The sequence below is a fragment of the Urocampus carinirostris genome, chromosome 6 (assembly GCF_059441175.1).
Source record: "Urocampus carinirostris isolate Australia breed hairy pipefish chromosome 6, RoL_Ucar_1.0, whole genome shotgun sequence".
NCBI classification, from domain to species: domain Eukaryota; kingdom Metazoa; phylum Chordata; class Actinopteri; order Syngnathiformes; family Syngnathidae; genus Urocampus; species Urocampus carinirostris.
The window spans coordinates 7177669-7203290 of record NC_142354.1 but is presented as its reverse complement, the minus strand read 5'-3'; the positions used below and the strand labels follow the sequence as shown (position 1 = coordinate 7203290).

Genomic DNA, 25622 nt, shown 5'->3' with positions numbered 1-25622 from the left:
ACGCATCCCTTCTTGTGGTGTTTCTTGGGATATTGCATTTTGGCGGTGCCCATCCCACTCCAGGTCGTTCCTTTTCGGGCGGCAGGGGTTTGCTTCCTCACATGAAAACAGACTCAGCTACAGCATATACATTATCTGGTCGGCGTCTTCAGAGATGAGCCATACGCATACCTGTCAACCTCCATGGCTCCATGCCCGTACAAACTGTCGTATTTTCCCTTACAAAATATAAAATAATCTAACGCCATTATTTTTTCCGGAATGATGCATGATGGGAAATCCCCAGGCGGCAGACGCATGCGCACAGTAGCATCAAACCGCTCGCTTCATTTGCAACAAAAAAAAACGATACGAGATAGAGGTACCGCGGCGAACTCTTTAGACTTGATTGATTTGCCGTTTCGTGATAGTCGGTGTTTACCGGATGGTACCCATAATTTGCGTTTTTCCGTACATATTTTCTTGTACGTCGTACACGTCTTAAAATGCGTAGTAAACGTACTTTGTACGGCAAAAACACACAGGTTGACAGGTTTGCGTACGTACCTCGACATAATAATAATAATAATAATAATTTCCTTGTATTGTCATTCTGTGTAACAATGTACACAGAACGAAATGTCGATTGCACCTGACCCGTTGTAGCGAGCCGATGCAGCCGCAGCCAACAGAGGGCGCCGCCGACCACTTTTTAAGTCTTAGGAATGACTCGGCCGGGGCGTGAACCACCGACCTCCCAGTCTCAAAGCGGGCGCCTTACCATCTAGGCTACTGAGACGTGCAACGGCGTGTGACAATAATGATACTGGACTCACCGGTGTGCAGCAACATTATTAGCAATCTACAACGTCGTTGTAGACCGAGGACAATCGACTTTGGCCTGGACGGATCTATTGACACTAACAAAGATGTTATATAATAAAATTGTGAATATGCTTGATTGCTAATAAGATTTTCGAGAAGGGTTGTTCAAACCTCACATTGTGTTTGCTGTTAAAAACGTCATATTGGAATATAATCTTGTGAATGTGCTTAATTGCTGTTGAGATTGTCATGATTGTTTTCTGTTATTAGTGTCAATAAATTTGTTCAAACCAAAAAAAACCAGTGACTGAGACTATTCGGATTACTGTACAGCCAAAATAGGCTAAATGAGATAGGCCAAAAAAAAAAAAATGCTATACAGAGTATACAATTTGAAATGATTAAAAAGCGTATAAAATAGTTGAGGTGTCTTTAAAAAAGTGGAAAGCTTAATATTTTCTCTAATAAGGATGTGTTAATAATGCCCAAATGAGTGTTTTATTTTCCATTGCTCTTATATGCTTTTATTTTGCTTTTATCAGGCCTGTTCGGGGCAGAACGAAACCCCAAAAAGATGAAAAAAGGCGAGTGTCTATGAAATAAACGCAAAACATCTGCCGCCATCTCCTGGTTTAAAGTTATGATTGAAGACTTACGTTTTCAAATGACGCACCCCACCTTTAATAACCTTTCAATATTAAACAATAATTTTAAAGTCAATTCAAAATAGTTTATTGTATACATTTTATTTCAATAATTATAAATATTTTACTGTATTACTATAGCTTTATTTCACGATGATCAGTTAAATTCATTCATTTAAATTCCCGCTTCACTTTGGACAGTAACGAAAGTTTTACGGGGGCGGGTGACGGAAAACGCGTCCGACTGTGATTGGTCTATCGAGATGAACCCGCCCCATATTCCGGAAGTGAGCATAGCACTCGATGTGTGTGTACCGAGTCCATAGATTGTGTCGGAACCGGTGGCCTGTGGCCCCTGCTGCGGAAAATGGACACCCTCAACAAGCTTAAGCAATTTGACGCCTACCCCAAAACTCTGGAGGATTTCCGGGTGAAAACGTGGGGAGGCGCGACCGGTGAGAAGCTCTGGTTTGTGGCATAGAAATTTAGCCAGTCGGCGCCGTTAGCCGACTCTGCTAACAACAAGACTAGCTGGTTTTCATTTCACGTCCACTGGAGAGCAAATCAGACTTTTTTTTTTAAATTGTTTTTTTTTCTCGAGTTAAATGTTAAAGACATTCAGGTAAAGATAAATGTTCCATTTTCATTCTTTTTTTTTTTTTTTACTGATTGTGTGTTTTTTTTTCCTGTTTTGCCCTTTAAAATATATCAGGGTTTGGCCTAATAAAAGACAGTTTTGTGGGATTTCACCTTGTGATTCTCAATAATTCAAAACCAACATCCCAATGTGAAAAGAGCATCTGCCCTTTTAACGTTGTCTTGTTATTTTGTCATTCTCTATGTGAAAGATAACAATAACGGCACCTCTTTAACAGCTGAACTCTTTTCAGTGATCTGCCATAATGACAATCTTTAAGGACTCCATCCTAATATTTACGCTCTAACAGTTTTGTCCCTTGTTTGAGGTACTGATTTGACCGCAAGATGGGGGCTACTATTAAAAGTTTTTTTATTATCAGAGATCCCGAATCATCAATAATTAGTATCATGTTCCCCCCTTTCTGTTGTGTGTGAAATGCAAAGAAATATGAATAGAAATCCATTCCTCTTCCATGAAGACAACAATACAGTCGTGTGGAACTGGCAATCTGTGTGAATTTCCCTGTGGGGATGAATAAAGTATCTATCTATCACGTTTTTCTTTAAAGATTAAGTTGTTTCGAGGGATTTTTATTATTATTTTTTTGTCAAACACACGGTGGATGACTGTTTAGCTCGCTTTCCTCACAGTTCAGAGATCCTGGGCTCAATTCCAGCTACCGTGTAATTAAATGTACTTCACAAATGTGTTTTATCAAGGGAAAGTGTTTTACAAACTTATTGGAGTTTTTAAACTTTCAATTTAATTTTTTTCAATAACCCTCTCTCCTTTATAATCGTATGCATGTCTGTAAAATGTGTTTTTAATATTTAGTTGTACTTAAATGTATTTAAACAATATAATAATCCATATAAATCAATTTTTTTCTAGCACTTTGTCAAACATTTACTGAGCATGTAATCCTTATAGAATTTAGCATTAAATCGTCTTTATTCATGTGGCAAGCTTAAAATCTATATGCCATTTAAATTACATAAAACCAAGAAAGTGAGATAAAAGTTGTAAGTATAGACATAGGCATTTAAATTTGGAGTAAAAACAAGACAGGTTCAGGTTAATTACGGTATAGTAGGTAACTACCGCATACCAAAAGATAAAGAAAAGTACCGTTCATTTTTTTTTTAGGCGTGACTTTAAAGTCTGGCAATGAAGTGAGCTATCATACCAAGTGCTATCTAATTTGTTAATTTCGAAGTTTTAGTGCAGCAATTGCCAACTTCTCCATTCATTCCTTATATTTACAGCAGAGTGTAATATTTCGATCAAATTCAGAGTAGACCTTTATTTAAGACTCTTTTTCTCTCCAAAGTGACAATCATCAGTGGCATCATCATGTTTATCCTCTTCATCTCTGAGCTGCAGTACTATCTGACAAAAGAGGTGAGTGTCAATCCTCTAGCATCAAACACAGTAAATATTATCATACTCATAGAGACAGGTACAAGAGTGCTTCTTAAATTGCCTGTTGCAGTTGTACAGGCTTAAGATTCCTTTTGAAGGACCGGTTTTACTGGAACATTTACCGTTTTCTGTTTGCCAATAGTATACGGTAGGGCTGTGCAATTTTGTGAGAAAAAACCTAATTGCGATTTTACGGCATTAAAAAAAGTGCAATTTCTGTGCTCGTTTTGTTTTTGGGGAGAACAGTGACATGCAAACTTACCTCAAGATGATGACCTTAGAGACTGAGAGTATATGACTGTAACAATACAACAACTATATATCTACAAACAAAAACAGAATTGCAGTTGAATGAATTGTCATAATTGTCTTTATACAAAAGTACAAAAAAATTGGATGGCTACTTCTTTCAGTTTAAGAAAGCGATTTGGAGAGCGGATAGCTAGATCAACGCTAGTGACATGTAACCACGACTTCTGCAAGGTCTTTGTGATGATTAAGATACAAGAGTCACAAATGTAGCGGTTTTCCACGAGTGGTAGCTCCAAGTCATCCGTGTCATGGGTAATGGATCTGGCGTTGGTGACGAGCCACGTTCGGCACTGGTGGCTTAACAATTGATAGCCCAGCTGTTAGCTTTCCCTCCTGACGCCGCCTCAGTCAAATTCTGGAAGCGATAAAAATCAAGGCAGCACCCCTCTGGTGATCAGCTTTTCTTTTGAAATTACTCAGAGTCTGATTTAATCAATGAATTTGATTATGAATGTAATGGGCTGCTGGATGTTTGAGCTGTCGTGTTGGTTTTGGTGGCCAGTTGTCTGCCAGGCTTTTTGACTGAGAGCTTACACCAGTTTATCAATTGTGCACACACATCCTACAAACTTTGATTTGCCTTTATTGGTTGGTGCCATTTAAACCTACTTTTTATTGGCTGGCACTGTAAAACTACAAAATGTGACAATTCTTGTTGACCGAACATTCCATCACTCAAATAACAAACCGGAACCATAAATCCTTAGGAGATAGCAGTGTTTTGAGGTTACACATTCGCACTGCACAACTCAATATAAATTAGATTTTGGTTAATCGTGGAGCCCTAGTGTACAGAATTAACAAAATTCTGGATATTGTACCCTCATCGTTATTGAAATATCTAATTAAATTACCATATACAATTAATTTAAACAAGCCTGATTTCAAATCAATTTTTGTATAGAAAGAAATGGAAATTGTTGATAAGTTTCTTGTTTTAAATTTAACGTTAGTCAACTTTTTTTTATTAGTGGTCGATTGCAGCAGTCTAAGACAGGGGCAGGGAACCATTTCGACCCAAAGAGCCATAACGGCAAAATATTTGTATTTTTTTCTTCTGAGAGAGACAACAAATTTTAGCAAAACCGCTGCTCTCCAGACAAAATCTAAATTTTCTGCGCATTTTATTTTTAATTTTTGACGTTAGATGATTTAATGAAATTTATGAATTAAGAATAATGCTAGAGCCTGTGTCCTAATGTACCACTTTAAACTTGTCTCCCTCACGCAATTACTTAAGATCGTTGAAGCTAATTTTGACCTAAATTTATTTTAAATTTTGTTTTTATTTTTTTTAATTATATAAACAATGGTTTCAAAACAAGGTGAAAGCAGAGTTCTTTTGTAAATTTCTTTTGAAATGCTTATTTCACATTGGTGCAGACGGTGTTGGGCAGACGGAAGTGCGCTCTATGCTAAGCTTTTCTCACCCAATCAAATCGCTCTGTGTGCTTGACTGGCGTATCTTCTGTGGGTTTTTAACAACAAGTGTCTCAACAGTGAACTTAAATTGTTTCATGTACGCCGCTCAGCATCGCATCCTAGCGTACGCACTCGCGCATTACCGGCGTTCGAACTCCGATTTTTTGACTGAACAGCGAAGCAAGAATTTCTCGAAAATTTTGGTCGGACTCCGATTTGTTCGAACTGAGAGGCGTTCGAAAACCGAGGTTCCACTGTACTGGACCGAAACACACACCAATAGCGCTGCTGATAGCAATGTGTTCACTATACTCGACTTTAGATTTGGAGCGCTCCAGATGAGATTTGCAAGTGTACAAATTTCTCTCCAAGCCATATGTACTCCTTAAAAGGGCCATATATGGCTCACGAGCCATAGTTTCCCAACCCCTGGTCCAAAACAAAAAAGTAACCAAGCCTTAACGTTTGTCTATTTCCATCAATATGACAACTTGCAATCAAAATCTTCATAAGTGTAATGAAGTACAAGGCCATTTTTGTATTCTTGCAGGTGCATCCTGAACTATATGTGGATACGTCCCGAGGAGACAAGTTGAAGATCAACATTGATGTTATATTCCCTCACATGCCCTGTGCCTGTAAGTCTAATATCACTTATTTCAATGTGCATGTACAGCAATGTCCCAAATGTCCTCCTTTCGGTCAGATCTCAGCATAGATGCTATGGATGTAGCTGGTGAGCAGCAGCTGGATGTGGAGCACAACCTTTTCAAACAGCGGCTGGACAAAGACCTCAAAGCTGTCACCCAAGAGGCTGAGAAACATGGCAAGATACTCGCTTTATATATTTTGGCATCAGCTTTTATATTTCTATCTTTCACCGGATACAAGCACACATAAAACGTAAGCACGACTTACAACTGGTTATAAACTTGCCTCAACATCAGTTGTTTCAATAAAATTGCCAGACAAGCTTCTTGACTAAGTAAATTTGGTCGTATTTGCGTGCGTTCAAGAAAATGCAAGGGTTTTATATGATGATTTTTATGTTGTATAACCGTTGGCATGATTAATTTGGGAACTGTCACTTGTCCTTTTAAGATGCTAATTCACTGTTGAAAACCAATGCAACAAGAAAATAACTCAACGCATATAGAATCTGATCTGCACAAAGTCTGTGCGTCTGTCTATAGTAGGAGTCTCCACCTCCTGGCTGAGGTGACTTTTTAGTTGTGGCCCCTGTATTTTCTCTGAGAAGAACCAGTGATTTTCATTTTTGCTGTTTTTAATAAATAATCAAGTACATTATTTTTCCCATTTTGCTGTGGTGTGTTTCACTCATGGCCTTCCATAGTTTTACCCTACTAAATTTATGTCGCTTATTCCTTCCCCTGTGTTTTACTTATGCTAGCTCAGCATGGCTACAAAAAAGTATGGGTCGGCGATACATTCAGTGTTTGCGTCGTTTGCTATCGTGAATTTAGCGCAAAAGCAAGCAGACGCAGCAGTCAAGCGCTTTAGCGGCGAGCTGGGGGGGAGCGGCCCTTGGATTTTTGTTGTTGTTTTTCTTTCTTAGATGAAAGCAATGATACATTTCATGTTAAATGGCTTTGAGACTAACTGTTAAAATAGTTCTGTATGAACCATCGATGGATGATTTAGCTCAGGGATGTCAAACGCCGTCTGGCTTTGGGACTGTACCCCAAAGTTTGGTTCTAAGGCGGGCCAGATCAATTAAAGAATTTCAACTCAAAATTATGAGATTTGTTTTTCAGTATTATTCTTCAGGTTACTTTAGTAGCCTTCTCTACATATTATAATCACGGATGACAGGGGATGTTTTTTTTTTTTACCAAAACTCATTTATTCACAAACTGTGGGTAAAAAAATAGTTTTCATGTTTGGTACTAAACAGTTGAGCGAATGCAGTTTTACACCTGATTAAACTCAACACGCTATACACGCTATGAATGTTTGCTTTAATTGTTGTAATGGTTTGAAATAAATGAAAAAATAATGCAAATACAAGTTTTTGCAGTGCATGGGCCATAAGATTGGACTACATCAGATCAAACTACTAAGCAGGGTCTACTAAAACTGAGAGTACTGCCCTTTAGCGGCCAGGGTTGGCATTTCGTTTGTTTTTATTTTTAAATAATCTTAATATCTTTATAGAAATGACAGAGAGAATCGCTTCTATTTTTAACATACTCAGAAATTTGTGGTGGGCCAGATTTGGCCCACGGGCAGTATGTTTAACTCGACTGATTTAAATGGTGAACAAACAAAAACTAATAATTATTTTAATATTTGATAAAATATGTTTTAAATTTTTACCTAATATTGTCTTTAAAAAAATAAGAAAGGAAAACTAGGTAAATTAATTTTAACATTTGGGTCAATTGTAACACGTTTTGTGTTTCTGTAGTTTTTACAAAACCTAAAGTGCAACTTTTTTGCCATTGGTCTCAGTTGATCTGAAGGGACATCAAGGAATGAAACAATTGTGCGTTATACATACTTATAGGATGACATGATGGTAACGGCGATTATTTTTGCACAGAACTCGGGAAAGCTGAAAACGGACAAGTGTTTGACCCCACCACACTAGACCCAAATCGGTGTGAGAGTTGCTATGGTGCACAGACGGATGAACTTAAGTAAGGAGCCGTTCATGTAATATTACAATTTGTGACTTTTAGGGACCTTCTTGAGAAGAAAAAACAAAATTGTGGTTTGTGTGCAGGTGTTGCAATTCCTGCGACGATGTACGAGAAGCGTACAGGCGTCGAGGCTGGGCCTTCAAGAATGCCGATACTATTGAGCAGTGCAAGCGAGAAGGCTTCACCCAGAAAATGCAGGAGCAGAAGAATGAAGGATGCCAAGTTTATGGAGTGCTTGAGGTCAACAAGGTAACATCTTTTTTCCAGATAGAGTTCAGTAAATGTTGTTCCTTTGTGTGGCACGCCATACCTCTTGTCACACTTGTTTCATTTCGATTCACCCCTCAGCCAATTCTGATTTTCAGGTGGCGGGAAATTTCCACTTTGCTCCTGGAAAAAGTTTTCAGCAGTCACATGTGCATGGTAAGGACCGGAGTTTGCCTCTCTCCTAACAAACCTCAATTTCACGTCAATGGTTTCTGAACACCGAACGGGGCCAGCTGCTTGTAAATTAGTTAGAAAAAACATTTGCGTTTTGTTTCTTAAAACAACACACAGAAATTCTTTATAGTTTTTTCTGACAAGGGATCGACCGATATGGGGTTTTCTGGGTTGATAGAGATTATTCGGATTAAGAGGAGGCCAATAACGGATGTTTGGAGCCAATATTTATTTGCTGTAAAAGCTTAAATATTAGCGTAATACATTTTTTATAATGGAAAAAAACAAAAAATATTTTATATACATTTAACTTAATCTTTACTGGCTTACTGAAACCTTTTAAAGTAAATAAATTAGAATTTCAATACAACTAACATGACTAATCTTTCACTTAAACCAAAAACCAAGTGAAGGAAATGAAATTAGGCTTAGCAGCAACTCGTGTAATGTTAGATTAAAAACTTGAATAACTCCCTGAAACGTTTCATAATAACTTAAAAAAATAATATACAATACAGCCAACATGACTCTAATTAACCTTAAACAAAAGGTGCAACAGAATTTTGAGGGAGCTTGCTAATTAAAAAGTGTAGGCGCTCCTGTTTTAGAGCCAGATTGACAAATTTATGTTGTGATAAGAGCTCACCACTTACACTTTAGCTTACTTTTTAATGCTTTTCCTCAATCACAGACACGCTTGATTGATAAACTAATGTTATGACAAGAGCTAATCAGTTTTCTATCACGGACATGAGCATGTATGGACAATTTAGCTGAGCTGCCGTTCTCTCCTACTTGAGTGGCTCTGCCCCCGGTCACTTATCCAATCAGAATGTGCAGGGTGAGTAGCAGGATGAAGGAAAGGAGGGAGTAGGAGCAAGAAAGTGTCTCGGCTGCATAAGACTTAGTAATCGGCTCATCGAATGAAAAAAAAATGCTGATACCAATATATTTTCTGATAATTGAACTGTATTTCTTACAAATCTGCAGATTTAACTAATCCCTCCCATCGGCTATATAGACAAGCCATGAAACAATGCTGGCATATTCGACTTACAAAAAAAGATGATTTTGCAGGATTTCTATGTGACAAAGGTTAAAACACGCTACTTGGTTTTCAAAGATTGTCTGTTCAGAAACTACTTGATGAGTCCTCCTCACAAGTTTCCCACATTCTTCCATTCATCTATTCATTTTTCAAACCGCTGTTCTTTACAAAAATGACGGGTGGTTTGGAGCTTTCCAAAGCATTGTTTGTAAAAGAAGAATCGTACATTCGTAACGAGTCGCAGGAAATGACTCATCTCCAGTAATCCCTTGCTGTATCACGGTTTACTTATCGCGGCTTTCACTACTTGGCAGATTTTTACCGCGCATTGTGTTCTGCATTCTGATTGGCTAAACCATGACCTCGCCCTTTTTCTGCTTGCCGGCCTGCACGTCAGCGTCGTTCCGATCAGACTTGTACACATACGTAAAACAGTTTGACTAACCAACGTTTTGTATGCACAAATCTTTTTAGTTTTCAAATTACTCTTAAAGCCATCATGTCAACAAAACATTCTGGACCCACATAGGAAGATCCTTTCTATCGGCCACAACACTGGACCACTCCACCAGCTAAACTTGTGTTTTGGCGCTCCCTAGTGGCTCCCTGGCACTTTTCAAAAACGTTTGATTATGGAGAAACCTATGGAACGGGATAGTACATGCATTTTTTAACAACATTCAAATGATAGCAGCAAAATATCTTGTGAAGTAGATAGTTTCCTTAATCCATACAGTTGTGAATAAAACGGCAAGATTATATTGAAAATTTATAATTTCACAGTTCAGAAGTTGTTGTTTTTTGTTTTGTTTTTCAAAAAGGGGCTCAAGTACATTACTTTTATTTGTTAAAAAAATACGTGAGCCTGTAAATTGGTTTGTCCTTGAGTATTTCATGGATAAACAAAGGTTTCTACTTCATAGGTTTTGACTATAATGGAACATTTTCGGACAGCAACCCCCACTTAAAACGAGACATTTTAGATCAGGGTAGGGTGTAATTGTAATCCTGTGCAGTCTTTTGAGACATCTTGTGATAAAGGAATGTACAAATAAATTTGACTTGACTTGATTTCCGTATTCACCTGAGTGCAAAAAAGCCAGATAGTATGTTTAAAAAAGGAAAAGAATGGGTACAATCATAAAACAAATCCAAACCGTAATCACTCGTTTTTTACAGGGTTTCTGTTCCAAATATTACTTGTGATAGGCTCTAGGATTTGTTAAACAAATACAAGTAAATTCATAATACATCAATACGTTTTTATGTGTAATTACTATTTTTATTTGCCACTGTTTAGCCAACCAGAATTTCGGAAACAATGCATATTTGTAAAGCAGTAAGACCATGAGAGGTAAAATGCGTTATAGCGAGGGATTACTACATATAAGAACCACTTTGCTCACGTTTTGAACTAGTTTTTACGCCGAAAGGGAGAGAGTGGTGAAACAATGTTAATATGTCCAAAGTGAGGCGAGCTGTGTGAAACTAGCTTTCACTCGGGAGACGATTTTATGCGTGACACGGTCATTTCTTCATTTTGCACACGAAACGGAATGAGATGGAGGACATAGTCAAGACGGGAGTTCTGCCAAGTTGTTGACCAGAAATACTTTTTTTTTCTCAAATTTTGTGTCCCTTTGCTTCAGTGTTTCTTGTCATCCGCTAGCTGAACTGTGGCAAATTTTAACATGCTCACACTACAAATCATATCTATCTACAGTTCAGCCATTTTAATTCTAGACTTACATTATGCGTTAAATTCAATTTGTTCGTCCCCCGAAGTCGATTAGTTGGCACTAAGCCCTGTGCGAGTTTGTTGGGTAAGACTGCTGACGACTGCATAATTGTCATCAGAACCCTCTCTATCCTGCCTGATGGCACCATTCACTGTCCATTAAAAGCCAAAATGGACCAAAAATATGTGAGAGATATTTAAGCCTTTTTATTATGATCATAACCAGCCACTTGACTCCAAGTAATAAAGTAGAATTAATTTGCTTGTGTCATTTCGGTGTTAAATCTCTCGTTACTTCAGTGTTGCACTTAGTTGTCCGTCAGGACTTATGCTAAAGCACTTAAATACATTTTTTATGTTTGTATATCTCATCTCATTAGCTGCACCGCTTATCCTCAGTAGGGTCGCGGGGGTGCTGGAGCCCATCCCAGCAATCATCGGGCAGTGGGCAGGGGACACCCTGAACTGGTTGCCAGCCAGTCGCAGGGCACACAGGGACAGACAACTCGCTCGCTCATTTACACCTAGGGACAATTTGGACCGGCCAATCCACCTTAAATGCATGTCTTTGGAATGTGGGAGGAAACCGGAGTGCCCGGAGGGAACCCACGCAAGCACGGGGAGAACATACAAACTCCGCACAGTAAGTCCGGAAGCTGGATTTGAACCCACACAGGTTCCCAAGACCTTAGAACTGTGCCGCACATGCACTAACCACTGCGCCACCGTGCTGCCCCTGTTTGTATGTAATTTTACGAAAGTATTTCAATTCAGCATCTAATAAAATTCCAGTTATTGTTTTATGTTACGCCTTTAAAGCAAGTCATAAAAATATTTTATTAGTCATTTTTTATTTATTTCCTTGTTGCTGTTTTGGTTAAACAGTTTTGGTTTTTCTTCCCCATATTTTCATTTATGTGCATCCTTAAATTTTCCCCTCTTTATCATCTCATTCTATTTGTGCAGGAAAGTAAAATAAAAAAAATCATCATTAAAGCAAACACAAGCCATTTAATTGTATTTGAAGTTGAACAAAACTACAGCTTCAACGATAAGTTTTCAAGCATCTCCAATTGAATAAATGGTGACGTTTTGTGTTTTATTTCCTTGCACTGAACATGCTAACTCATTTTGTTTGGGTCATCTCAGTGCTTTAAGCGGAGACAAGAGACAAGGAGCACTGAATTAACGTCAGTCTTTGTGTCCACCTTCCAATCTTTGACTCTGGGGTTGCACTGCCACGTTATAAAGCATAGAATCAAATGAACAGAGCGTAAATGTTTTTCTTTATTGGACACAATCTAAGTGCACGTTGTTGCATGCATATAGCGAGTGATGCAGCCCCGGTGAGCAGATTATCTATGGTGTGTTGTTTTTCCTAAAAATCATCATCTGGTGTTTCTTCTCTCCTCTTTCTGCAGTGCACTCTGTGGAAAGTAAGTCCATATTTTCTTTGCAGATATTTTGCAGTTTGATTATATTGTGGCCTCCAAACTAATAACAATAATTTATATACCTTCCGTCATGATTTTTTTTAACCACTTTGACGCTTAGTGATTTATAAATTTGTCACTCACAATACATCTTGAGTTTTTTCAATTTGTTAAAAATCTACATGATTGATATAAATGTACTTTTTATTAATATAGTTGGATATTCAAGTTAAAAAAATGGCATTTGTGTGTTTAAATGTAAACAAGGTGTTTTGTTCTCTGATCTGAATCTCTTTCCCAATCTTTTTGACCAAGATGACAACAGTTGTACGGATGTCTGTCTTTTCCGCTAAACGGGAGCAATTTTAAAGTTATCGACTGTGCAACTTAATAGCATTATAAAACACAGAAAAGCTACGATTTTTACACCGATACATGTAAAATGAATGCATGTGTGTAATGACTTAACCAGGCCAATTCCAGAAAAGAAAAGCTTACATCCCCAAATTTGTTTTATTTTTTTTTTAATATCAATAGTAAGTATAAGAAATTAGCTTTAAAATTATACCCGAGTCAAAACTTTAGAATGAACTGTTTTGAAGATATGGTCATTTGAATTGCGGCCTTCTATCCACCTTCCGGATCAAAAACCTGAGAAAATCATTTAAAGTTTTCTTTGCGTTTTTTGGGGGGTGTGATGTCCTTCTAATGTTTTTACAGTTGAAGGGGTAGTCTAATTTTAAAGTTTAATTTTAACAAAGGCGTTTGTACATAAAATAATTAGACCAGACTGAAAGACATTTTTAGCACATATTTTACTTACTAAAATAGGAACTATTGAACTTTGATCGCTGTTTGTTACCTTCCCTTCTTGTGTGGAATATGAAACTCGGAAAGTGTTTTCGTGTCATCTTTCAAATGTGCAAAAAAGGTAAACTTTTTTTTTTTTTTAAATATGATTTTCCTCGTTTTTTTCTTGGTTATCGGCCTGTAGCTAAAACTATAATTTTGCGACTTATTTCGGTAGAGCTGAGAAGTCACATTGGGACTTCTTGCTTGGAATTACTCTCAACGTGCAGTAGTTTGTATTCTTCCATTTTCATATGTTTTCTCCCCCTGCAGTTCACGACCTACAAAGCTTTGGCCTGGACAATGTAAGTGAAAATAGAAAGTTCAGTCCTTCAAATAATGCAGGGTACTTGGAGAGCATAGCTCTGTTTTCCTCTCCCAATTGCACGGTATCCTTTTCGGTTTCCTTTAATTGATTTGTCTAGGAGTGGTTTCAAAATCCTGCTTTGTGATTTAGATCAACATGACCCACATGATCAAACACCTCTCATTCGGGAAGGATTACCCTGGAATTGTGAACCCTTTAGATGGCACTCAGGTGATGGCGCCACAAGGTCAGTGAAGTGAGAAAGCAAAAGGTCCACAAAGCACTCTGCGATGTTTCGTTTTTTTTTTTTTTTTTTTTAATGGAATTGAAGCATTCAATTCATGACATGATTGAGCAGACAAATGTGTGGCTGCTACTTCAAAAGTCTCATAGTGCTGGTTAGATTGACAGAGGAACTGAGGGGTAGTCTTCCTCAGCAGCGGATGCCCATCCCGATAGCCATGAAGGTGCCAAATGTCCCTCCACTCTGCATCATGGTCTTGCCCACTCCTCCCATTAGTTCTCGGCCCCGCATGCCAATTCTGCCAAAGGAAAAATGTCAGAATGCAACTGCTTAACAATGGACAACCGTATTTTCTGGACAAGAAGGCACCTCAGACTATAATGCGCATGGAATTAAAACTGCTCTATAGCTTGGATTGTTTCAAAAAGAATTGGTAAATAATGGAAACATATCTTATTGTACATACACTATCATTATGAAATCTTATTTTACCACTTAGTTTGGTAAACATTTAGGAATAGATATTTCAGTACCATTTTATTTTAATTATGAATCATATTTACTATTCTGCCTATACGATGCATTGGATTTTAGATTCACTTGCAAATTTTTGTTTTATGGGTGCGCCTTGGTAATAAATACAAAATCTGATTAACAATACTGGGAACATTTTTTATCAGTTAATTTGTATTGCTTCTAACTCAACATTTCTCCATATTTCCTTTTCGTTTTGTTATGGCTTACAGTCCCCCAAAACTTTGAAAATCAATGAATATCCCAACTGTTGATTTTAGTCATTGTAGGGATGGGCTATCCTATTTATATATATTATATATAAAAACAGGACAAAAACAATGACTGAACAACAAAAATAATGTTCACATAACATGTTCGAAAAGGGGTAGTAAGAAGCATTGATTTAAAAAGGGGGAAAAAGTAAGCACACAATGTTTTCTGCTTGGGTTCTAATTTGACCAATGTGTATCAAATGTGCATTAAGTTTCACAATTACCCCCAAATAGGGAAAAAAAGCACAATATTTATGCTCATTGCACTTAAGCACACACTGCTTGTATGCTTAGCCTTTCTCTTCAACTATAAAGTCACAATTGATAATAATAATTCATTGTAATATAGGTGCTTTTCTTGTATGACCTGGTTTAGCACCTTCACAATATTCTACATGTCAATCGTTTTGGAAACAGTTATGTACAAAACACAAATTGCAGTTATCCGACTACCGTGACACTAGCATAAAGCCATTTAACAATCTTACTCTGACAAATATCTGGACTTCCACACTTGGTTTGACTTATGTTGCTTCTAGCGTCCCCACATCAATCAGCAATTAAAAAGTAACTAACTAGTGCGCTGTGTATGTAAAAACAATGGCTTGTCATACAAGCAGCAGCTCTCAGTTAGGTTTAAATCTAAATTTTATGAATTAAAAACGAAATCCAACTAAAATAGGTGCATAAATTGGTATGGGCATGAAAAATAGATCATAATGGGTAACACGCGTTTTTAGGACAAATCATAAATACAAGAAAACGGTACACTATAAAATGAATTATATGTAGAATACTACTTGGAATTTTAAGGGCGTATTTACCGCACAGTAGCATATAGTGAAGTTGTACTTAATATATTTATTAAATTTTCACGTTAGTTCAGGAACTATTGCTAGTTCAGTATGTAGTACCACTAGATGGTTCCTATCACGTGATTTACAGTAGTGGTGACAATGCTGGATGCATAGGTTTTGTTTCTTATTATTGTGAATGATTTTTGAAATTCTGTGCTGCAAAGCTTTGGTTGTGTGTACGCAGTCATTACACAAATGTTTTGGGCAATATTTCCACAGCAAATGTTTATTCATCAACAAACATGGCCCACTTGCCCCAGCTCTAAAGGAGTAGGGGTTAAGGTTAAAAAAAAAAAGACTCTTTCTGGAAATCATTAAAGTCAGTGAATGGCAGACTATTATGAGCCAAGCATTTTACAACCCTGGGCAATCCCCAGAGGTTGCAATACACTATGTCAAAGGGCTTCGCTTTGCTTTCCACTAACCAGATAAATGCACAATTTTCACCCAAGCTTTCTGTGGCGGCACGGGCTCTTTTCAAGTTAATTTTGCACACTATTTTCGGATAGGCTTTACTGTGTGCACCGGGTCAATTTCCAGACTTTTCATTTTACCAAGTCAGGTTCTCAATCTCCCTTCAACTCAGAAAAAAACAGTTATTGCTAAATCCCAAAGTAAACCTTTAAATTTATGATAAAAAGCCAAATAACTTTTAAGAATCTGAACAACAAATATAAGGTTGTTTAATGACCTTCCATATAAAGGATTATTTAGCAATTTACAACCAAAACAGGGTCTGTTCGTGTGACACCTCAACTGTAAACCGTAATGGGCAGTATGCTCTTTATATGACCCGTATGTTTTAATCAAATTAAATCCCAAATCGAAATAAAATAAGTGCATGGATCAGAATTGAATGGGCGTCAAAAATAGATTATCTTGTCATTTAAGTCTTTGACTTAATTGTGGGCATTATTATATTTTCAATGTGAGAACCAATTTTACAATCCGCATCGACTATGCTTCGCTCGACGACAATCGACACATAACATTTTATGCATCTACGCAGATTCTATTTTATCTCCGAACCATATGTACTCATAGAGCCACAGGTATCTGACCCTTGTGTTAAATCTCATCTCCAGGTAAAAGCCAATTCCCCAGTGTAGTTTTTTGAGTATGAGGTTGGATATTATAAAATATACAAAATTACAAAAATGGCAGAGCCTGTGTTCAATACCACCCAATCAGGGGTCATCATTAATTGATTTTTGGAAAAAAAAATTAATATTTAAGTGCGAAAAAATTAAAATTATTTTTTTTGCGGCAAGGCCAATTAATGGGTATTTATTGGATTTCTAGCCATTAATTGGTAATTTAATGGTATACTAGCCGTGTCAATATGGTCGAACAAACTGGTCCCTTTAATCTTTACTTTTAGTACAAAAAATATCTTCTGAGTTATTGGTGATCACATCAGCTACCGTCATGTTGGGGCTTGTTTTATAATTATAATTTGTCGATTCCTCCTAAGTTAATATGCGAATTGTCGGAACACTAACTGAGGTTAGATGAACAGTGAATGATAGAACATTCACGCCAACATTATCATGCGCAGTAAGACACCTTAGTAATAAGAGGTTTTGCTATTTATTACACATTCATTTATGAACAAAAATGTGTACAACATGTGCGTATGTGCATCCACGACGTACGTGCTTGAGGCAAAACGTGAGCTAATCAACAAGCCCGATTTTGTCCCGACCAATAAAAAGCTGCTTTGCAACCACACTATGTACGTACAGCTACCGTGTTTCCCCGAATATAAGGCCGGCCTTACTTCAAAATCATCGTCAAAAATTGAGGTTTTGAAATAAAAATATGTGCAAAAGTAATACATTTTCGCTAAAAATTTCTTAGAAAAGCATTGCCGTTGTTAAATAACGTTGATATCTACGGTTTTCATAGGTAATATGAGCCTCTTATTTGCAGGAAGGTTGAATTTCATTTCTCATAAAAAGCTGGGCCTTATAATGGGGGAAACACGGTAGCTTACGCGTATGCATGCACTGTCCCGATTGTGCGTGTATGTGCCCTTGACCGCATACGAAATGCTCGCGTGGCGAGAAAATTTCCACGTTTGTTGACGCAATCGACTAACAAAAAACCCGAATATTTTCGCAATTAATGGGTCGCAAACTCGCAATAATTGCTAATTATTTAAATTTTGCAATAAATTGATTTATGAATTTAAGCAACCATTCCATTAATTTTTCGCAATTAATGGCATTAATTTTTCACCAATCATTTATTGCTGACCCCTGCACCCAATATCTCACTCAGAATCTAGTCTCCCTCCTGCACTTCGATCATTGATTCATTTTGATAGTCATTTTTGTAATGAACAAGTTTCAAAACAAGATTTCAGTTATTTTGTAAAAATGTCACAAAATGCAGATGTATTTACTTTCAGCTACGGGGCGTGGTCACAGTTCTAACCTTGGAAATCGGGTGGTCTTTATTTGTCTACCATTACCTTTGTTAAAAGCGAATCTTCGGGATCTTTAAAATCAACAAGTTGTTGATCATGAATTGTTTTTTCTATATATTGTGCAAACTATATGTTTGATAAAATATCAAGGAAATGACAAAAGGCGAAAGTCACACGCACATGTGTTGTGATGCACCTCGTTGGCTAAGAATACCTCAAAAAAATCTTAATGACATTTATTCCTACCAGCCTTAAAGGTATAAAAACACTACGCCGCTCCTGCCACTAGTGGTAGAAACTCAGTACAATATTGCACTACCGTCCTAAAGAGGGTTAAAATAGTAAATTTTATCTGAGTCAGATGTACTAATGAAAAGAGCCATACCTGGTCTCGCAAACCATATGTTCCCGACCCCTGATCTATATTAAAGCAGTATTTAATACATTTGAGTTTGTTTTTACTAATAATGCTCTGGTTTATTTGTATAACATGTTCTGCATAACGTAATCTTTAAGTTACTTTGTACGGTCTTCAAGTCTTCTTCTACTTATGTCTCTAGTGCCTAGTATGGTCAGGTTGTTTTTCTTGTTCTTTTTCAGTTTTATTTTTGTTCCCTGAATTTTTTTCCTCTAGATACATAGAATATTAATCTGTAGTCGGTGGTTTATTTTAAACCCTGATATAATAGTTGTAAGAGCACTTTTTGAATAGTCTTTTCTTCTTCTGTTACGTGTGTCCCTAGTCTACTGAATGGTCAAGTTATTTTTCATAAATTAGTCGCTAGGTTTTTTGTTGTTTGTTTCCTGTAATTTGTCATCGAGATACATACATAGCGTATTGCTCTGTAATCTGACTTATTTTAACCTGTGATAGAGTTAGAAGCACGCTTGTAAGTTCTAGGGTTTGTTTTCTATTATTTTGTACCTGAGGCAGGAAAAAGTCCCAAACATAGCCCCGGCAGCCATGCCCACAGCGAAGCCCATCATGAAGCCCATCTTGACCCGATCGAAGCAACTTGGCTGGGCCTGTCCCTGGCCGTAAGGTGTGACTGCCACCGGCATCTGGGACCAGCGAGACGTAGATAGATTAATAACAAAAATGAAGACATTGTTCAGTATATAACAGTTGAATGTACTGAAGCGTCCCTCGTGGAAGAAATAAGAGGAAATGTCAAACCCAGAAAGCCAGTGTTATAGCATTTACGTGCTAACTAAATAGCGTTAGCAAGCTAATGACACTAGCGTTTGGCCTTGAGCGGAAAACACGACACTTAAAAATAATAACAATGAATATTCATTACCGTGAATCCAACTTGTCTAAAGTTTGACTTTTACTCGCTCGTTAATGGAAAGTTTTGCCGTTTTTAAGCGCAGCAGCGTTATAATGCCTTTCTGTCAGAGCTCCATAGCCGGAAATGGAAAGAGAAAGCAAAGGAAGTAAAGCAACAGCAGATGAGATTTCTGAAGGCGATAAACAGCGACACTACCTGGCATTTATTGATAGTGCAACCTTTACATTAACAGTCTGGGGCCCTGGTTTTTACTGATGTATTGTTTTGTGTGTCGTTAATAGCACGTATCCCGCTTTTAAAACGTATAATACTTTTAAAAAGTAACTATAGCCTTAAAAATCCACTGCCCGCTTCCTTACCCGTACTCGTCGCTAAGACGTACTACAGCATGAATGAATGAATTGCCTTTTTTGTCATTATCTACAAATATAATAAAATTTAAGGGCTTCTCTTTTCAGTGCAAGTAAAACAAATGAAAGAGGTAAAAATATGCAAGAGGATAACAAACAACATACTAATATTATAAAATACTGTACGTACTTATTAACAGTGGCAGTTTTAGGGAACATTATGCTTATTGATGTATATATGTAGATGGGAATTCAGGATGATAATGGCTTTTAGGGAGAAGCTGTTCCGTATTCAGTTAGTTCTTGCTCTGATGCACCTGTTGCACCTTCCAGACAGCAGATCAAAGAGCTGGACACCTGCTTGTAACCTGTCCTTGATGATGTTTTGCGCTCTAATGAGGCACCGAGTTAAGTAGATGTCGATTAGGAAGGGGAGAGGACAGGCAATGATGCACTGTGCTGCTTTTACTGTACTTACAGCTGTAAAACGAAATACATTGAGAATGAAGTGTTAATCATTTTTCTTTTTGGTCCTGTGTTTTCTGTCTCATAGCTTCTATGATGTACCAGTATTTTGTAAAAATTGTCCCCACCATTTACATGAAAACCGACGGGGAGGTGAGTGCTACGCTACTAAAATGCTTTTCCGACGCTTTAAAACGCAGTATGTGAACGTGTACTTTTGACTGTTTCGGCAGGTTGTCAAAACCAACCAATTTTCAGTCACCAGGCATGAAAAAGTAGCCAACGGCTTGGTGGGTGACCAGGGCCTGCCTGGAGTCTTTGTTTTATACGAGCTCTCACCCATGATGGTGAAATTCACAGAAAAACACAGGTAAGACGTGTACATGAGTTTGCATCGAGATTAGATCTTATTTTCAGAATTGTAAATCAAACCTAAAACCCCTATTTGGCTAGAAAATTGAAGTCGCACCTTATATACTATAGAATACGGTAAATACGATTGGACATGTATACAGTAATACAACACGTGTTAACATATAAGGCTTACTACAGTAATTCTGTAATGATTGATCAATAAACATCACCTAGATCGCATGCTTTTGTTTGCAACTGGAATCGACCCGAGTAGTCGATGCTTTACCTCTAGACCACCGGTGGTACACACTATTGTGACTCAGGGTGCCAGAAACACCCATTTACATTGTACATACTGATAGCTATACACAGGGTTCATATGGGTGCTTGAAATCCGGGAAAATGCTTGAATTTTAGTGTTGTATTTTCACGGTCAGGAAAATGCTTTTCTTTTAGGTGAAGTGCCTGCAATTGGTTGAAATTATTGCCATGTTTCTCAGCAGCCTGACTCGAGAAAAATAAAACGATAAATTCAGCTTAAAAATGACGCTGACGGTGGAAGCTGTGATTGCAGTGCTTTATGGCGTTGTCATGTGAAGTGTCCTCACAGTTGAGTTTGGAAAGGTGCATTAGAACACGTAAATCACACCAAGATGATGAAAAATGCAAACCATGGTTAAAACGTGGAAAAATCCACGCACAGCCTATTGCTAAGTGTTCACAAAAGACAAGCAACTCTTCACAATGGGGTGGGATTTTTCTCTTTTTTTTTTTGAGATCCACAAATGTGTGTGCATTTATCAAGACATTTTTAGATCAAGAGTAAATCACAAACATAAGTTTCTAAATCGCACATGTAAGTCGCAAATGTATTTGTGGCCCTGCAATATCTCTCACATGCTCTCACTTATTCACCAACAAATGTTAGAATGGGAAAACAGAGAGTCTTTCGAGAAATTACTACACACACTTTCATGTGTGTATACATATTGAGCCACAAGGCTATTGACACATGAGTGAAGAAATGGCGGGACTGTTTGCACTGTGCAAATCAGTGATTCTGGCACCATGATGTAAAAAATATTATGATACTGAGAACCTGAAATGCCTCTTTGTATGTCATCAGTACCACTAGTGATATAGTGGTTAATTGTCTGCGCTCTCACCACAACTACTCCGGTTCGACACCTGTTGCATTTTGCCATTTCGGATTTCATTCTGCAAATGTTATGTTTGGTGTTTGATTGTTGTCGTATTTCAGATCCTTCACCCACTTTTTGACGGGCGTGTGCGCCATCATTGGCGGCGTCTTTACAGGTAAGCCTCAAACCTCAGCGCCGTGTGCAAAAGTTTGCCGGTAATGAGTTGTCATACCGTTCGTTTTTTTCTCCCTCATCAGTTGCCGGCCTCATCGATTCTCTCATCTACCACTCGGCTCGTGTCATTCAGAAAAAGATAGAGCTGGGCAAAGCTTCTTAACAACGGCACCTTCCCCGCGCTAGTCTCCGCGTGGCCCCTGGATGCTCGCAAGGATAGACAGAGGCAGGCAGGGGACAGCGCATCCTTGCGTCAGGACTGACTTGAAAGCGGGGAAGTGATTTAAGCATCAGCAATGTCCTCTGACTCCCTTCATGTTGTTTTGCTACGAGCGCAGCCCGCCCCTGCTGGCTCACTGCCGTCAGGACAGTCAAACTGTGTCTGTCAATGAGTACTGGATGGCGCAACCTGCAGGTTGGCATGGAAACAACAACATTCCCAAAACGAGCTCCTTATTTTCTATTACATAGCTTGTTTGTTTTGTTCATTTGCCAAAGTTCCTTGTTTTTGTACCAGATTTGTGACCGTCGCTTTTATTTGATCCTCACTAATTTACCCTCGTTGTGCCCACTACATCAGTGGTCGGCAACTGTTTCTGTAACCCGGAACAGTTCAATGTCTGACATTATTCTCGCGCCCCAAACCTGTCAATAACATGAGCAGTGAAAAAAAAGAAAAGAATAAAAAATAATAATGATCCCAAAACCACAGTGTTATCACTGAATCACCTGGGATCCAAATTATATGAAAAAGGTTCTACATTTTATTTCATCTGTCTAGTTTTACTTACAGTTCTACGTTGATCAATTCTGTGCGCCTTCAAGACAAAAATAAGACAACAACGTGGTTCTGTGAGTAAAAATAGTGTGATGATAAGAGAAAATCTAATGCCTTTTCCAATGTCATCCACCCCTTTCTCATTGCCGTGAGCCATGCTGGAATTCCGTTGCATCCAATGTTGAGCATATGTGGTTGGCGGCATGTGTCAGTTAATTAACCATTGCCCAAATACTGTAATTAACCACAAAACCCCACAAATTGAGGTTAATACAAATGAATATAGATATTGGAACTTTTTTTTTTCGACCCGGTTGTTGCCGACCATTGCGCTACTACTTTAATCACTGTAGTTTTTATTGGGCTCCTCGTTTTGTCCCTAGTTTTTGTCCTTTGCCTTTGTTTACACCTACTGTATGTTGGGGTGCCTCAATTCAATTGTATTTGTAGGTTGTTGTTTTTAATTGACTTGGCAACCCCGCTTTGTCCATTGTACCAACTCACCTTGGTCTTGTATTTTTGGTTTGTTTACCCGTCCTATTGTTTACTTCTTTTTTTTTTGGCCTTTCGTGTTTTTTTCCCCCTTTCCAGATTGTTTTTCTCTTCTGTAGGTCATTTTCTGCTGCATCATCGCAACACAACCTGAGTGTGTTTTGATGTCATGAAAACATGAATAGGTTTCTTTTGGAAAGCCACAATGTGTGAGATTGGAATAAGTGTAAGTGAAAGAAGGAAAAGTACAAAGTTGAGTGTTAATGCTACTTGGAAAACAAGGCAAGTAAATCATATTTTATTGTTTTATCATTCAGGCTAAGGGCTTCTACTCTTCGGGTTATTTTTTTTTTGTCTGCTTTCAAAGGGTTTGATTATCTTATTTGGAACTGTCGGTACACATTTGTCTTTTTTGTCTTCATGGTCTGCATTTTGGTAAACCTGAAACAGCCAAAAATGTTTTGCTCTTAGGATCCCCACATATTTCTCTTGGTGAAAGCGCCCAAAATTTTCTCAAGTGAGAACCAAGGTTGTGGGTACCTTTTCATATTCAAATCAGGGGTATCGTATATCAATACTGTGTGAGTGAGTAAATATGTGAGGGTGAAATGTATTTATATTTTGATTGTCCTCTAAATTGTTTTTTAAATGACACAATAAATGTGAAGGACAGTGCACATTATTTCAATGGTGCTGGTATTCGTCCTAGTTCGGTCACCTTTTTCGATTTTCGATATCATCTGTTTGAATTTTTTGGGTGGCACCTGTTGTTGCTGAGCAAATCCCAGCAAATTTAAACCACAGCCAATTGCGGCATAAAGGGCCACCCATTTGCCTTCGGTGAAAGTGTGGCTAGGAGACCCCCACCCTTCATTTGTCACAATATATTAAAGCTATCTACCTTGGTCATATCCCTTCTTCCAGCTCCTGTCCATGCAACCTTATTTCTAAAGTCATGCCCACTCCATCACGTGAACACTTCATCACCTTACTCTTCCCAACGTTTACAAATAACTTATGCCTATCACACACTCCAAACCCTTCCAAACTCCATGACCAACCTTCTCAATGTTTCCTCAGAATCGGCCACAAGCGCTGTGTCATCTGCAAACAACAACTGACTTACCTGCCACGCTGTTCCACTGTTATCCATCATCTCTACAACATTGACAGCAAGGCAATATGTTAAATACTTTTTAAATATTGATTTTAGAACTACTAGGTTTCTGCTAACAGTTTAAGGTTCACTTGCAATTGGTAAATAAACGTTCAATTTAAATGGACATTGTGTATTATTTACATACCTGTCAACCTGTACGGTTTTGCGGTACAAAGTACGTTCTTTATGCATTTTAAGACGAGTACGACGTACAAGGAAATCTGTACGGAAAAACGAAAATTTGTCAATGATGGGTACCATCCGGTATGTACCGACTATCGTGAAACAGCACATCAATCAAGTCAACGGGGTTCGCCGTGGAAGCCTCTATCTCGGTATCGTTTTTTTTTCGTTGCAAACGAAGCGTGCGGTTTGATGCTACTGTGCGCATGCGTCCGCCGCCTGGGGATTTCCCATCATGCATCATTTCGGAAAAAAAAAAATGGTGTACGATTATTTTGGATTTTGTACGGGAAAATACGACAGTTTGTACAGGCATGGAGCCGTGGAGGTTGACAGGTATGTATTTAGCTCCTTTCATTGTTAAAAAAAATAACTAAATTCATACCAAAAAAAAACAATTTGAATAATAGGCAAAAATACACGATCATGAAAACATGATTTTTTTTAAATACTAATAGGTCAACATTATTATTATTCAACATCTTCCTGGAGAGAACCATGTCCGAAGCTCTGGAGTGACATGAAGGTACAATCAGTATTGGGGAACACAACATCACTAGCTTCCGTTCAGCTGATGATATTGCCGGATTGGCAGGAGACGAACAGAAACTCGGATATCTGGTCAATCGCCTGGACAAAGCATCAACACAGTATGGGATGGAAATCAGCACAGAAAAAAACTAAAGTAATGAATATTGTCTTGATCCCGTCCCCTTGACAGATAGAACCTGTCTCCAAATTTAAAAATCTTGGCGCTGTCATATCAGAAGAGAGGTCAGAACCAGAAATAATGGCCAAGATACCTCAAACCACAGCCGCACTTGTCAGTCTTAAACCTATCTGGAGGGACAAGAACATAGCACTGAAATCAGAAATCTCTCATGCTAGCGCTGATTACTGTCATCTTCCTCGACGCTTGCGAGACATGGACTCACAGCAAAACTGGAAAAGAAAATCTGTTCACAGACGGAAACTCCAGTTATATGGTCACGTCACAAGATCATAAGGACGGGTCTAGATCATTCTCCATGGCACAGTCAAAGGGGGCAGGAGGAGAGGAAGACCAAAAAGAACTTTTCCGACAACATTTAGGAATGGACTAGTGCCACCTTTGTCAAATCACAGGCCAGAATCATCAAAAGTAGAGAAAGCTGTCCCGATTAGCGTCCTCGATGGCGCCCGACAGACCA

The 25622-nt window shown here is 38.1% G+C and overlaps 2 protein-coding genes across 4 annotated transcripts; one reads left to right on the top strand and one right to left on the bottom strand.

The window, feature by feature from the left end:
• The first annotated feature begins 1723 nt into the window (after nucleotides 1–1723).
• Nucleotides 1724–23772, top strand: ergic3 (ERGIC and golgi 3). 3 transcript variants are annotated; one of them, XM_088337657.1, is made up of 14 exons: nucleotides 1724–1903; nucleotides 3419–3489; nucleotides 5795–5882; nucleotides 5951–6070; nucleotides 7808–7904; nucleotides 7991–8156; nucleotides 8273–8330; nucleotides 12556–12570; nucleotides 13690–13721; nucleotides 13874–13970; nucleotides 20239–20303; nucleotides 20384–20520; nucleotides 21766–21821; nucleotides 21904–23772. In XM_088337657.1, the coding sequence occupies exons 1-14, from the start codon at nucleotides 1816–1818 to the stop codon at nucleotides 21981–21983; spliced, it is 1170 nt and encodes a 389-aa protein (XP_088193783.1). In that variant the 5' UTR covers nucleotides 1724–1815; the 3' UTR covers nucleotides 21984–23772. The 3 variants fall into 3 exon arrangements, with proteins under 3 accessions (XP_088193783.1, XP_088193784.1, XP_088193785.1); XM_088337659.1 differs by lacking the exon at nucleotides 1724–1903 and adding an exon at nucleotides 1977–2070; XM_088337658.1 differs by lacking the exon at nucleotides 12556–12570.
• On the bottom strand, nucleotides 14023–19510 carry romo1 (reactive oxygen species modulator 1). The gene is made up of 3 exons (XM_088337660.1): nucleotides 19345–19510; nucleotides 18969–19105; nucleotides 14023–14265 (listed from the first exon to the last, which is right to left on the bottom strand). Exons 2-3 carry the CDS (start codon nucleotides 19103–19105, stop codon nucleotides 14157–14159), a joined length of 246 nt encoding a protein of 81 aa, XP_088193786.1. The 5' UTR covers nucleotides 19345–19510; the 3' UTR covers nucleotides 14023–14156.
• Nucleotides 23773–25622: the final 1850 nt, after the last annotated feature.